This window comes from Vitis riparia, chromosome 13 (assembly GCF_004353265.1).
Source record: "Vitis riparia cultivar Riparia Gloire de Montpellier isolate 1030 chromosome 13, EGFV_Vit.rip_1.0, whole genome shotgun sequence".
NCBI classification, from domain to species: Eukaryota; Viridiplantae; Streptophyta; class Magnoliopsida; order Vitales; family Vitaceae; genus Vitis; species Vitis riparia.
Window position 1 is genome coordinate 5,201,136 of NC_048443.1, and position 15,314 is coordinate 5,216,449.

Genomic DNA, 15,314 nt, shown 5'->3' on the forward strand with positions numbered 1-15,314 from the left:
TTTACTTTTTTTCTTATAAGTTCCCTTGTGGTACATTATCGTTGTATAGGTTTACTTAGTACTTTGGATGCTTCAGCATACTTTTTTATTAGTTTGTTGTATTTTGGGAGAATTCCTCAACCTTCTTTTGTATTTCTCTATCCTTAATTGAATACATTCGTTTGTTTCTAAATATATATATATATATATGTATGTATATTGTAAGAAACTCAATAAGACAGGGAAAGAGTATCCATAAAACCTTGACTGATGAAAATACTACCACCAAAATCCATAAAAATTAATGACTGATGAAACATGATCACCAAATACGATAGACTTAATCAGACTGAATGAAAATCAATTTATTAATATATAGAATGTCAATGGTGATCATGGATTGTAGGATTGAGTTATTTAAAGATGTACCAATAGTTACCACTGCACCCCTGTTTATGAATCTCTTTGAGATAAATTTGCTCCAAAATCTGCATCTAAGCCATTGTGGAAGTGTCAATGCTCAATGGTCTCCTTCCAAGTGGCTCTTTAGTTATAGTCATAAAAAAGCAAAAACAATAATAATTATACATATATATATATATATATATGCTTGTCTTAAACCTGAATCAGAATTATTACCCGTAACTTTTAATTTTTTTTCTTCTTTTATTCTTTTTATCAGAAACAAGAGATGAATTAATTACATATAAAAGAGTTCATGAGAAGGATGAGGAATCCTTCCCACAAAAATACAAGCCTGATCTAAACACTAAAAACCTCCGCTATACAACGAGATTTTTTTTTCTTTTTTCTTTTAGGATAGTAACTTTCTGAGATTCATAAGGTTTGCAAGAGAGGGGAAGAGCTTTTGGAAAGAGGTTGTAATAGGCAAGTTCAAGGTGGAGGTGGGCAATTAGTGCTCCAAGGAGGTGAGAGACCAGTCCAACTGGGAATTTGGTTAGGGGTTCTCCTTAAACGGTCATTTCCAAGCTTTTTTAGCAAATCATCTGACTTCAATGCCTTTGTGGAGATCACATGGGATTTGGCTAGGTCTAAGCTAAAGGATCTCTTCCCTTTGCTGTTTAGAATTGCAACACATAATTCTGCAGTAGTGGCTGATCTATGGGGGAGACAAGAAGGTGGTGGCGGGGGTTGGGAGGTGCACTTTAGAAGATCCTTTCAAGATTGGGAGTTGGAGGAGGTGAATCGCTTTTTGGGTTACATTTCTACAGTAAAGGTGCAAGAAGGGGAGGATTTTCTGGTTTGGAAAATTGAGAGGAAAGGAATATTTAAGGTAAAATCTTATTATAGGTCTTTGAAGGAAGACAACAGCCCTTTATTTCCAACAAAGGAGGTTTGGGGTAAAATTTCTACTGTAGATATGCTAATGAGGAGGGGTTGGTCTATGGTCAATAGATGCATTCTTTGCAAAGAAAATGAGGAAACGGCGAACCACATCCTAATTCATTGTGGTAAGACAAGGGATCTTTGGACTTTGTTGTTTTCTTCTTTTGGGGTAGTGTGGGTGCTCCCGGAATCAGTGAGAAATCTGCTTCTTGAATGGAAAATTAAAGCCTGGGGAAGAAAAAGAGTGTAGTTTGGAAAATGGCGCCTATTTGTCTGTTTTGGTGTATTTGGAGAGAGCAAAATCGAAGAATCTTCCAAGAGGAAGAGATGCCAGATATGAGCTTGAGGAAACTCTTTCTTCGGTCTCTTCTTGAGTGGTCTCAACAATTTCTGGACTTGGACTTGGACTATCTCTCTTTTTGGAATTTGTTGGGTGATCGAGTTGTTGTTTAACTATTCCTTCTTAGGCTTTCTCTTTCTTTTGTTGCCTTGATTTGGGCCTTCTTTGTATACAACCTGTGTACGTGAGCGCCCCCTGTTTTTTGGCGTGTTTTAATCTAATTTTCTTCTTGGTCTATCAAAAAAAAAATGACTGATATTTATAGGTTCCATGCTTTTATTTCAATCTCACAAGAGTGATAATTAGAGGCATTGGTGAAGCTTACGGGTATACTCTATTTTTTTTTTTGATTGGCAAACACACAAAGAAGCATATATTAGCAAGGAGCCCCAAAAACAGGCCCAAAAGCATACAGGGAGTATACAAGAGGCGCCTAAGGGCACAAAAAGAAGCAGAAATACAATACCAGCCCTCACCTAGCACCTAGCCAATCAAAAAAACCGAGTAAAGAGAGAGGACCTTCATTTACAACTGGTTTAGACCACACCCAAAGATTACAAACAAAAGAATTTTTCAACCTATTCAACGATAGCTCCTCATTGTCAAAGGCAATCCTATTTCTTTCCTTCCACACCGCCCAAAAGATACACAAAGGGGCAGCCTTCCACACCTTTCTGCGCTTCTTGCCCATATTAAATCCACTCCACCCACTAAGAGTATCTCTAACCGAATAAGGCAGGACCCAAGAAACACCAAAAAGAGCAAATAATAATTCCCATAACACTCTAGCCTTGGAGCACTGAATAAGAATATGATCAATAGATTCTTCTTCCTCACAGCAAAGAAAGCATCTGTTGGCTAAACACCGACCCCTCTTCTTGAGTTGATCCAAAGTTAATACCTTACCCCAAAAGCTTCCCAAGCAAAGAAACCCACTTTAGTAGGCACACAAGGATTCCATATAATATTGATAGGGAATTGAACACCTCTTCTTGAATCTAAAATGCTATAAAGAGATTTAACTGAGAAAATCCCATCCTTTGTCTCTTTCCACAACAAACAATCTTCCACAAGAGGATTAAGCCTCCTCCCCGAATTATCACAAGTAATCTCTCCACCTCCTCCACCTCCCAGTCATTAAAGGGCCTAGAGAATCTGGGACTCCAAACCCCTTCACCTCCAGAATGGTCCCACATCTCCTCTATCCAAGCCTCTTTATAAGCTGCAAAGGCATACAAAGAGGGGAATGAATTACAGAGAGTGGAGTTCCCACACCAATTATCTTTCCAAAATTTCACCCTTCTACCATTTCCCACAGAGAAGCCCACCCTGTTTTGCAAAAGAGCACCTTCCTTCCTTATATCCTTCCAAAAACCAACTCCAAAGCCCTCCCTGACCTCTTTAGAGTACCACCCCCCTTCTTCCTCCCCGAACTTCCTACTAATGACACGCCTCCATAGTTTATCCCTTTCATTTGCAAAGCGCCAATTCCATTTACAAAGAAGAGCCTTATTGAGAATAGACAAACGTCTAACTCCCAAACCACCCTTACTCTTATCCATACACACGATATCCCATTTTACTAGATGAGGCTTTTTCTCCAAAGCTCCTCCTCCCCATAAAAAATCCCTTTGAATTTTTTCCAATCTTAAACTAACCGCTCTAGGAATTCGAAGTAACGACATCAAATATATAGGCATACTTGACAAGGTACTCCGAATAAGGGTCATTCTCCCGCCTTTAGAGATGAATTGCCTTTTCCACTTGGCAAGCCTTTTTCGGAACCTTTCTTCCACTCCATCCCAAACGGCCACGGACTTATGATTCGCCCCCAAAGGGATCCCCAAGTAAGTAGTTGGCAGCCTACCCACTTTACAACCAACCTCAAGAGCCAACAACTCCAAATTCTCTACTCTCCCAACCGGCAAGATTTCGCTCTTATCCAAATTGATTCTCAATCCTGATAAGGCTTCAAACCACATCAACAACCAGCTCAAATAAGTCATCTGATCTAGGGATGAATCACAAAAAACTAGAGTATCGTCAGCGAACAGCAAATGAGAAACCAACGCCCCGTCGCCTCTTCTACCTTTTATCCTGCATCCTGAAAGGAAACCCCCTCTCACAGCCCTATGAATAAGCCTACTAAAAGCCTCCATCCCAATCACAAAAAGATAAGGAGAAAGAGGATCTCCCTGACGCAAACCCCTTGAACTATTGAAGAAGCCCTCTGGGGTACCATTGATTAATACCGAAAAAGTTGCTGTGGAAATACACCAAGATATCCAACCAGTCCACCTCTCCCCAAATCCCATTCTTTGCAAAACCGACAACAAGAAATTCCAGTTTAGATGGTCGTAAGCCTTTTCTATATCCAGCTTACACAACACACCGTTCTCCTTACTTTTCAGCATTGAGTCTATTGCCTCATTGGCAATTAGGGCTGCATCTAGAATTTGTCTACCTTCAACGAATGCATTCTGAGCTGAAGACACCACCTTTCCCATGACCTTTTTGAGTCTGTTAGCTAACACTTTCGCCAACAGTTTATACAACCCCCCTACCAAACTTATCGGTCTAAAATCCCTAAGATCCTCCGCACCCGCCTTTTTAGGGATAAGGACCAGAAAAGTTGAATTAAGGCTCCTTACGAATCTGCCACGCTCATGAAATTCCTTAAAGAAGCCCATAACCTCTACTTTCACAAACTCCCAACTAAATTGCCAAAATCTGAGAGAAAAGCCGTCTGGTCCAGGAGCCTTGTCTCCATTCATATCTGATAAAGCGGAAAAGACCTCCTCCTCTGTAAACACCTCCTCCAACCTGGCTGCCTCCTCACCATCAATCCTATTAAAAGCCAAACCATCCATAGATGGATGCCATTCACCAGGATCAGTCAAAAGATTCTTAAAAGCTCCAACCACCCCTCCCTTAATTTCCTGCTCCTCTGTTAACCAAGTTCCATTCACCTTAATCTTAGACAAGCAATTTTTCCTTCTATGAGAGTTGGCCATCTTATGAAAAAAGCCAGTATTTTTGTCTCCCTCCTTCAACCACACCTCTCTTGATTTTTGCCTCCAAGAAATTTCCTCCATGAGAACCCATTTTTCAAAGTTCTCTTTTGCCTCCTTTCTAGCCTCCAGCTCCTCCATGGATAAAACACGTCCCTTCTCCTGATTATCCCAGAAATCCACTTTATCCAAAGCCAATTTCTTATTCACTCCCACCTTTCCAAAAACCTCTTTGTTCCAAGATTTTAAGATGACTTTCAGAGCCTTCAATTTCTCAGCAAGGATGAAACTGAAGGAACCACTGAATCTTAAACCTCGCCACCACCCACCAAGCAAATCCTTAAATCCCTCCTCCTGAAGCCACATATTTTCAAACCTAAAGGGGACAGGCCCCCTCCTCACCCCTCCCCCGTCCAAGAGGATGGGAAAATGATCCGACACTGGCCTGGACAGTGTACTCTGCACCACCCTGTTAAAGTAGCCCTCCCAGTCCTCCGTCACCAGAAAGCGATCAATTCTAGACATAGTTTGGCTGTTCAAACCTCCACTCCAGGTAAACGCCCCCCCCTGAAGGGGAAGGTCCCTCAACTCCAGCTCATCAATCACCTCCGAGAATCTTCTCATTGAAGTAGACATTCTGCCTCCTCTTCTTCTCTCATTCGGGAACCTGATCATATTAAAGTCACCTCCAATACACCATGGATCAGTCCATAGCCCACGGATGGCCCCTAATTCTTCCCAAAAATCTTCTCTGTCTCTTTTCAGTGTAGGGCCATACACACCTGAGAAAGTCCATCTGAATCCATCTTCCACATTCTTAAAACGACAGGAAATGGAAAAGAGTCCCACTTCCAATCCCATTAGCTCTAGCACCCTGTTATCCCAGAATACTACCACCCCTCCAGCTGCTCCCCTAGCATCCAAGGCTCCCCACTCCAGAAATCTCCCCACCCCTAGGCTCCGAACCACCCCTAATGACATCTCAGTCATTTTAGTCTCCTGAAGGCAGACTAAATCCACATTTTGGGATCTAATTAAGGCTTTAATTAGTTTTCTCTTATTTCTGTCATTCACCCCACGAACATTCCATGATAGAATTTTTAATTTCATTTAATACACAAAGCTCTGTCCCCTCCTCTTCTGACCGACCCTTTCTTTCTGCTTTCACCATCATAATTAATTGAACATTCTAGCTTTTTTACTTCCCGATCAAACCTAGTCAATCCAAGAGTTCCCTTTTTCTTGCCTTGGTCTCTTCTGGATTTCAGTTTTAGCAGTAACTGTAAGATTTCCCCCTCAACACCTTCAGTCGAGAACCCCAATGCCTTACTGAATTTCACCAAACTACATTCATCCCACTTATTCCCGAGATCCATCATTTCTTGCATCACCTCAACAACATCTGACATATTATTGCCCTTAGACTTTTCTTTCCCCGATTCCATCCTCCACGAGCTGCCATCTTTCATCACTGCACACAACGGAGTTTGATACCCAACACCAACAACATTCTCGTCTAATCCCGAAGAGCCCCTCACCACCAAAGCCCTCTCGCACCCAGAAGAAGAAGAAGAAGAAGAGATGAAATCCCGAACCCCCCCAACCTCCTCAAGATTTGACTCGTACCTGGATGCCTCGGCTGCTAGAGCGTCGTCGGTTAACCGTGCCCTAGACACCATTGAAGAATCCTCAGAAGCCCTCTGATCCCCTCCGTGACAGCAGGCGACCCCCTCGTCGTCTCTAACACCAGCCCGCGAATCCTCCTCAGTAGCCCTAGCTCCCATTTCCACTTCGTCAGCAAGAGAGAAAGCCCTAATACCTTTTAACCCCTCTTTCGCGGGCCCACAGCCCATCTTAGCCAAACCTGCCCAGCCCACTAAGGAACCCTTGATATAAAAAGGCTTCTCCTCACAGCCCATCTGCCAACCTTTTAATATAATGGGCTTTGCTTCCTCCAGCCCAATCGCCTTGTCTTCCTCACGGTCTGGACTGCTCTTCATTACCCCAAGCCTGCTTCTAAACTGGGCCTCCCCAAAATCAGGCCCAACCTTAATGGCGGCAGGCCCCAACCCAACACCACCCCTTGTGACCCCTTTACCTGCTCCCTGACCCCTATTCTCTAGCCTATCCTCTCCATACGTCTCCTCCACACCAGGCCCCTTTGCAGCTAGCTCCATAGAGAAAACTGTAGCTCCTTTCGAGGAGCTTCCACAGGGCGGCTCACTCTGAAATCCCATCTGCTCCAACAGCTGCGCCTCCTTCTCCAACACGTTTCCTCTGCACACGTCACCTAACCCACTCCCTTCCTCAACTTCAGTCTCTGTATCACCTTTCCGTCCCCCGCTTCCCGCCGGCATCACCTGAGAATACCAGGGCTGGACTTCCCACCACAGCTGGATTGAATAACATCCTGATCCTTCCACCAGCTGGACTGAGGAAGGGAAATCCCTTCCTTCCACCCTCACCAACAATCTAGCCCATTGAAGATTGGCCATAGAAAGTGTTTTTTCATCCACATTAAACAGACCACCACAGCCATCCCCAATCAATTTAAACACCTCTCGGCTCCACAGATGAAGGGGAAGGCCCACCACTCTCACCCAAGCCTCTTTAACCATGACTTTATTACCCAAGCAACCCACCTCCGGATGCCATTTTTCCAGAATTAATTCATTGTCTTTCACCCTTCTCTTCCCTCTTGACAAGACACGTTCAGCCTCACTTGAACATTCAAACTCAAAGAGCAGAAACCCTCCTCCCAAAACATGTATGTTCAAATTACCTTTTAGGAGCCAAGCTTGACCCGCCCAATGCTTCAGGAAATCCAGCTCTAGTGATAGATTCACACCATTTTCCCACCTGCCCACTAAACATCGATCCAATAGCTCAACTCTTTCTGGCTTCACCCTCCTTCCCACCTCCAACCAGACCTTATCTCCTATTTTACCCGCTCTTGATTTTGTTACATCCGCATAGGACCTTGTTTCTAGTTCCAATTCCTTCTTCTGCACCTCTCTAAACAGAGGAATCTTTAAGCTTCCAATGGGGACTACTCCCACCTCTCTCAGCTTCTCTGCTAAAATATTCCACCCACCTGACAGCCCCTTCCCTTCTGGGAATATTAAGCAAAAGCGTTTTGCCTCAACGTCACGGACCGAGCAAAAGATGAATCTTCCCGCCTCATTTAAGCGTTTCTCCAGCCTGTAACTCCTGCCCTCCTCCTCCCAAGCTTGGAACCAACCTTTATCCTCTCCGCCTCTGCAACAAAACTCAACTCCGGCCAGCAACCTACCTAGACTAACGTCCCCAAATCTAATCCAAGATGTTATACCTTTGCTTTTCTCCCAAATGCACCCTCTCAGTTTAGCACCTGACTCCTCAATCAAAATCTCAAAGGATTTTGACTCCACAACAAACCGAACTCTTCCACCCCTAGGAACTACCTTCATCACTCCGATCTACGGGTATACTCTATGACAAGCAATACTCAGAAACAGAGAAGATACAAGCAGATGAAGACTTGGTAGGGATGAAAGATTCACTTTTAAGTCACTGTTTCTGGAATTAAGCAGAAGGGGCAGCAGAAAGTCCCCAGCTTACGAGGTATGGGTGCCAGTGGTTCCCTCCAGAGTGGAATTTTATGCATGGAGGTAGCTCAGGGAAGTCCTCACCATTAACCACTTGATGCAGCAAGGTTTCACATGATTTATTGGTGGTGCTTGCACAAAAAAAGTCAGCAGTCAACAAACCACGATATTATCAACTGTTGGGAAGCTGGAGAACTTTGAACCTTACTGTCTTCACTTTTTCTGTTCAGTGGGTGCCTCCATTTTTTAAGGAAGACAATGCTAATGTTTGTTTCCATAGCGTTGGAAGAAACTAGCAGAGGGATCTGTCAGAAGGAAGAAAATCCAATCTTGTAGCTGAAGGATAACTTTCATTTGGACCTTTTCTTTTTCTGTAGACCAGAGGCTTCCCATGTAGATTTTATTTATTTATTTATTTATTTATTTATTTTTGTTTTGTGGGCAAAAGAATTTTGATTTTCTTTTCTCACTTAATCCATTATGTAGGGCTCTTCATCTTTGCTGTTTTCTTTGGCATGTGACCGTCCAGATATTTCTCCTAGCTATCTATGAAAAAAGTTGATTTAAAGATTCCAGTATTTGATGCTTGCCTTCACTAGGAAACCAGAACAATGTCTTTACTTATTAATGGTGATCTGACTACAAATATTCAGGAATTCACAGGTCATATATTTCAAATTTTCAGAATCAGTCACTTTTCCTTCTCTTTGCGACACATAAGAAATGATAAAGTAATAAAGAAAAAGAAGGGCCAAACCCCAAGCACAAACAACATAAATTAAATTTATACAGAGGTAAAACAGTGCCATGCTTATAAGACAAAAACAAAAGAGCCACCACATGCAAAAAGAAAGAATTCAACAGAGCTGAGACTCATAATTATAAGGATGATACTACCACCCCTATACTCCCTGTGTACGTGGGGTAGGCTGCAAAAACTTAGCCCTAGAGAAATAGAAAAAATGAAAATCATCCCAATCATGATTTTCTTCCTCACCATCTTCCAATTGCTTTACAAATTCTCAATGCATTTTATTGTCTCATCCTTCAATGTAGCTACATTGTCACTCCTGCCAAGTATTTCCTTGTTATTGGATCCTTTGTATTCTTGGAAGGATTTCTCATCCTTTGCTTGTTTTCAAAATCCATATCAATGAATAGCTTCTTTCTAATTTTTTATTTTATTTAAAAAAAAATGTTCTCAATGCATGCAAGTGCCTACAATCACCTTCCCACATGCTTGCCAACACTGTAATAAATGAAACAACAGAGAGCATAAAGCTAAAATATGATGAAGTACCATCAATAGTAGCCTACAATATAATACAATACTAGCTATACTAGCCTATTAGATGAGCCTAGGACCACTCATGTGCCAGTTAAGTTGCCTATGGTGTTTTAAAAGGATTTTATGCCTTGAGGAAGCATTAAGAAATAATGGTGAGACTTAAGTCTGTAGTTGAGGATTAAGCCTCACCCTACCAAGGCACACAACCTTGAGGCTTAAGCCTCAGATATGATGGCACGTTTATGAGTATTTGTTCTTCTTGGGCCTCCATATCCAATGGATTTTTAATGTTTTTAGGCTTTTTTTATTCTATTTTGTAAGTTTTGAGTCATGGGCTTAGATCTTGGGTAAATTTCTGGGTCTTAGATCAATTTCTTAGGTTGATTTAAAAAAATAAATAAATAAGAGGGGAAAAGGAAAGATATTTAGAAGGAGAAGAGAAGACTTCTTGGCTGTTGGCTGGGTCCTGGGTGCTGGGTTCTTACTTCCAGAGGAGGACTACTTTGCTGCAAGAGTCATCAGAATCACAGCTAGAATCGCAATGATGCCTCCTTATAGCCACCGCTTTGCTTAAAGCTTAAACCTATGATGCTGCAATTGGTGGTTGAAAAGAAACATGGGTGGAAATTGATATTGATAGAGAGGATGATAAAGCAATTAGATATAATAAAGATTCCTTACATGATCCCACTAGTGTTAATGATGGTGATGCTTAGGAGTGATGAGTAATTTCATCAAACCATGACTCATGAGACAGAGTTGCATTTTGGAAGAGGGAAAGATGAACTAAATTGGAAACTTTTATGAAAAACAATGAATTTTCTTGAATTCAATCGTTTTCTTATTACTCTATTTTTATGTGAATTTTATTTTTTAAAGGTTTTTTCCTTTAATTGAGGCTTACACCCCATTCCGCCTCAAGACTTACACCTTGCCTCTATCAACTATAATAGCACTAACACTCCATTGCCTCAATAAGAAAAATATTATACAGAGTAATCCTGGACACAAGCTAATAACATCATCCCTAGCAACCATGGTCAATTGAGATATTATGGTAGTTTCATGTTTGATGATCGCTGTTTCAAAACCTTTTCTAATCAGAAACAAACAATCCAACAACATGGGAGAATGACCCATCCTTCCGAAACATGGACCGTATCAAAACATAATGATGACAAAGGAATTCTTTTGTTTTTTTAATAGGCAAAATAAGGATTAAAAAAGGCACCTAAAAAGGGAGGCCAAACCATCTGCAGTGTGGCTAGCTACACAGGGTATCCAAGAGAAGGAACAACTCAAAGCTCTAGTCATGCCAATGGATTTGCACATCAAAGAGTAGCATGGTAGGTAATAGGAAAGCAGAATTAGCAAGATGGCAGGAGCATGTTTCACTCATGGACCAACAACAACACCCATGGGAAGTGCTTGGTGCAAACTAAAGATTCTGAAAAGGCAGAATGATGTAAAAGGAATAATCCACAGAAAGCCACATCAGTGGAGTTCAAAATGCATCTAGATAAAGTAGAATTGCAAGGTTCAATTTATGTGCTACAGACAAACAAAGAATGAAAAAGAAAGAAAAATTCTGGTCCATTTTCTGTTTCATTTTCTTCCAACAACAATGAAGCCAATATCAGGTAAAGGGGCACTCCATGAACCTTACAGATGAAAGACATATCCAATATGAAATTGTAGGAATTTCAAGAAATATCTTGTTTCTTACCACAATATCAGAAAAAAAAAATGATTGAATATATATTTGAAGAAAGACTAGTGACATAAGTCCAAAAGGATAGAAACAGTTACCTGCATGTATCGTACAACAGTGCTAGTATAATCAACTGCTCTTCTTTGGGCCAGCTTTCTCATTCTTTTTGCAGCAAAACTATCGGCATGAGCTGTACCAACCATTTATAAATGAAAGAAACATTAGCAAAACTTGACCAATCCAAAACAAGAAGGAAAAGTAATGGCAACTTAACCATTCTAAAACTTGCATGCTTGAGTGCCGTAAAATTTAGTAGTTTGTAAGAAGCAAGAACAAAGACCACACTTGCTCAACTCCACAAGGATATGCACTTTGAAGCACAGTAAGTAATTCAGGATTCACAATAATTCAGCAGAGGACTGATTTCTGGAAATTATTATGAAAAATAAGACAAACACTTAGATGAAAATTATGGAAAATCTATGGAGAAAAACAGACAAATTCTGAAGTGAGTTTGGAAGTAGAAAAAGTGATGTAGTTTAAGTTCATAAAACATGTCTTTTCATTCAATCGTTCAGAGTAATTTGGCCTATTACAAATTACTGAAGCCGACAATATATATTCCATCTTTTCTGGTTCGCCTTAAAAAAATCAAGAGGGAATAATTTGAAAATTTTTGTTTCCCCACGAAGAATATCAAAATGCCTAAGAAAACAAAAGCTACTTTGACTCATTGTCTAATACAACCACTAGGATAGCTCAGTCACAAATTTAGATTCGGAACTCACCTGCTGCAGAACAAATCTTGATTCAGGAGTCATTCAAGAAAATAACACCAGGAAATTAAAAGTAATAAAAGAAATAGATATCCAGAGAAAGAGGGGGAAAATTAAGAAAGCAGTGTTCTCAGTCCATAATTATCCAAAATAATTCGGAATATCAGACACATATGTCATTCATATTTTGTCAAAAATTCGAGTACAATTCAAAATTTTCTTTACACCGCGGAAAGTAGAGATAAAAATGGAACACCCAAAGTGCAATTTTTCTACCAATTTCCTCGACATTCTCAGCAAACCGAACAAAGAAAACAGCAGAAACATGAACAATGTGAAAAACCATACCGTCATAAGGAGGAGCGGATGGATGGTGATACTCGGGGGCGAGATTGGTGGATGAAGCCGAGGGCTGGCGCATCATCGGCGGAGGAGGTGGCAGTTGCGATTGCGGTGGTTGTGGTTGAGACGGTGGTGGGGGCAGTGGGCCCCTGTGAAAGTCTCCGCCTTGCTGCTGCTGCTGCATCTGCTGTTGCTGGTGCATCTGCTGTTGCTGATGCATCTGCTGTTGCTGATGCATCTGCTGCTGCTGCTGCTGCTGCTGCATCTGCTGTTGAGGATCACCGTACATCATTGTTTCCAAAAGAGGTCAAAGCAGCGAAGATGTAGATATGCAGAAGATCGAGGATGAGAAATCCAAAACCCTAACCCTAACCCTAACCCCTAAGGAAAAAAAGTGGGAAAGAAGGCATCAGAGCATAAACCCTAATAGTGTGCAGTGTTTTTGCTGTCATAATCGATTACAATGAAAGTGATAATAATTAAGAAATTGGACAACATAAAGATAAACGGTGCTTATTTTTTTATTTTCATAAAATTAAAAATAAAAACAAAATATTTTTAATTTTTCTAATACTTAAAATTTTTAATTTTTTAAATATTAAAAAAATTAAAAATATTTCCTAAAATCACTACCTAACAAAATTTTTAAACTATTATTTTAATATATTTTTATTTATTTATAATTATATAAATTTTTAATTTTGTCATCCTCATCATTCTAGAAATCAAATTCTTAAAATATTAATAATTTAAAATTTTAAAAATGATTTTTTTTCTCATTTGAATAATAAATTTTTTTACTATTAAAAATTTATTTTTCACAATCATCTAAAATTTTAATTTTCTACTTATAATCATTTCAAATAAATTGTTTTACTCAAAATTTACCATGGAAAGTCTAACAAATCCCTAAAACATCAATAATTTAATATTTGAAAAAAAAAATTGCTTCTAAATAATAAATTTGTTATTATTAGTGACACACTTCAGTTCCTGATTGTGCTGAAACTTAAGTGTTAAAAAATTTTAATGTTAAAATTACAAATTTGAAAATTATTTTCTTGTTATTTTTGGGAAATTGTTTTTATTAATAATTTAATTTTATTTGTCTCAAAATTTTCAACAATATCAATTAAGAAAGTTTTATTCACCATTTTTTTTTCTTTTATTTTTTCTAATTTATTTTCTTCAAATTTTTCAATAATAAATATAGTATTTTCTTTTTAGTATTATCTAATAACAAAATCAAGGAAAATAAATTAGAGTAAAAGATTGCAATAGAAAAATAAATAAAATATTATATAACATATATAGTTAAATAATGTATTACCTAACTTTAATAAAAAAGAATATTATTTTTTATAAATAAATAATTAGAATTTTTTTTTTTTAAGTTAGATTAAGTGACTCAAGTCTAAGGTGGACTTAAGTCACTTAAGTTCATAGAAAGCCTCTAAATTCCTTTCTTACAAATTAGGGCTTTAGTTTTACTTCATGTTTACTTAGAGAGGGAGAACCCTAGCCTTTGTGAGATCTCCACCATCTCAGTGTTTGGATTTAAGAAGTCAATGAGTGAAAAACCTTGTGTTCATGATATCTTCTACGAATTGACACTTTCTTCATTGACTAGAATTGATTTGGGAATATTCAGGTATGATATCTAATATTTAGATTTAGGGTTATTGATGGTTTCTATTGTCATGTTTTCCACTATGCTTAAATCCAAAGAGCACTAGAGATAGTTCTGCATGTACCCCCACTATTCAAGGCTGGGAATGAAGAGATCTAGGGATTCCCAACAAAACCCTATTTTGTATCATTGTTATAATTATTCTAAGTTGTGCTAACTCTATTTTGTAGGGTTATTTCATTCATCCTATCGGTTCTAAGGGATGAATGCATGATGTTTTCTTTATTTCATGAATATGAATGGATTTGATGTCTAATATTTTGATTCTCTATCTTAGGTTGTAAGCTTTATGGTTTGAAACATAGGATTCTTATATTTCAATAGTCAAAATCAGTTGTTGTTCATAGATGGATTGTAATCTCTATTTTGGAGGAGCCTAGGGTTTTCCATTCTTTATAAAAATCATATATTTATCCATTTATGGTGACCCAAGAGAAGAGATTGAAAGTTTGAAGCATTCATGAATGTTCATGGTGAGAAACCAACCTTCAAAGGTAAGTCTTTTGGTAGAAAAAATTAAGGTTGGAAAAGCCGGAGGAAGGTTCTCATATTTGAAGATGTAATGACTACACTTGAGCAACCTTTCAATGCCCTCCCACTGCTCTTTCCAACATTCAAAGGCTAGAGCACTCTTCCAATGCCCCCTTTAGGCTTTAAGTAGCTTCCAATGTCCTTCCAACACTCTCGAAGGCTTGAGCGCTTTAAGTCACTTCAAGTGCTCCTTCTATTCTAGCCATTCAAATTTTGTTTACCAAAATCTTAATTTTCTTCCTAATTAATTTTGATTCTTAAGGATTACAAATATTTTCTTTAAAAATATTTTTGAGAATCCTTGAAGAATTAAATCTTTCTTAATGGGATAAAATGCTCACAAGTTTTTCATAAATTAGAAATTTCCTTATTACGCTAACGTTTTCAATTTGGAAAATAATTATTTTTAAAATTTTCATTAGAGATAATTTACCATTAAGAGACATTACCAAAAGGTTTGAAGAAAACTTAGTAATTTGATGGGATTTTTTTTTTTTTTTTTTTTAACATTTCTAGGATCAAATATTTATGAAAATTTGAATTGTGTAATGAAGGAGAAATTATGAAAACAAACTTCAAGATTTAAGAGTAGAAATTTTATAATAATAAATTCATATTTAACTTTATACCAAATTAAATTTTAAAATAATAACAGCTAAATTTTATTAAAATTTTAAAACATTTTGGTTGTTTGCAACATTAATGCTTCTAT

The 15,314-nt window shown here is 38.6% G+C and overlaps 1 protein-coding gene and 1 long non-coding RNA gene across 4 annotated transcripts in view; both read right to left on the reverse strand.

Moving 5' to 3' along the window:
* LOC117929249 (flowering time control protein FY) overlaps window positions 1-12,817 on the reverse strand; it is a 41,337-nt gene extending 28,520 nt beyond the window's left edge. For 2 of the 3 annotated variants that reach the window (XR_004653716.1, XM_034849520.1), the window contains exons 1-2: window positions 12,388-12,817; window positions 11,362-11,453 (exon numbers count right to left, since the gene is read on the reverse strand). Coding sequence is in view for 2 of the 3 variants with exons in the window: in XM_034849520.1 (XP_034705411.1) it covers window positions 11,362-11,453; window positions 12,388-12,673 (378 nt within the window). In the remaining variant the exon portion in view is untranslated. The remainder of the gene's footprint in view (window positions 1-11,361; window positions 11,454-12,387) is intronic. The other variant, XM_034849519.1, reaches the window with a different exon arrangement.
* LOC117929251 lies at window positions 670-10,701 on the reverse strand. The gene is made up of 3 exons (XR_004653717.1): window positions 8,140-10,701; window positions 7,608-7,612; window positions 670-1,986 (listed from the first exon to the last, which is right to left on the reverse strand). It is a non-coding gene; the product is annotated as an uncharacterized LOC117929251 (long non-coding RNA).
* Window positions 12,818-15,314: the final 2,497 nt, after the last annotated feature.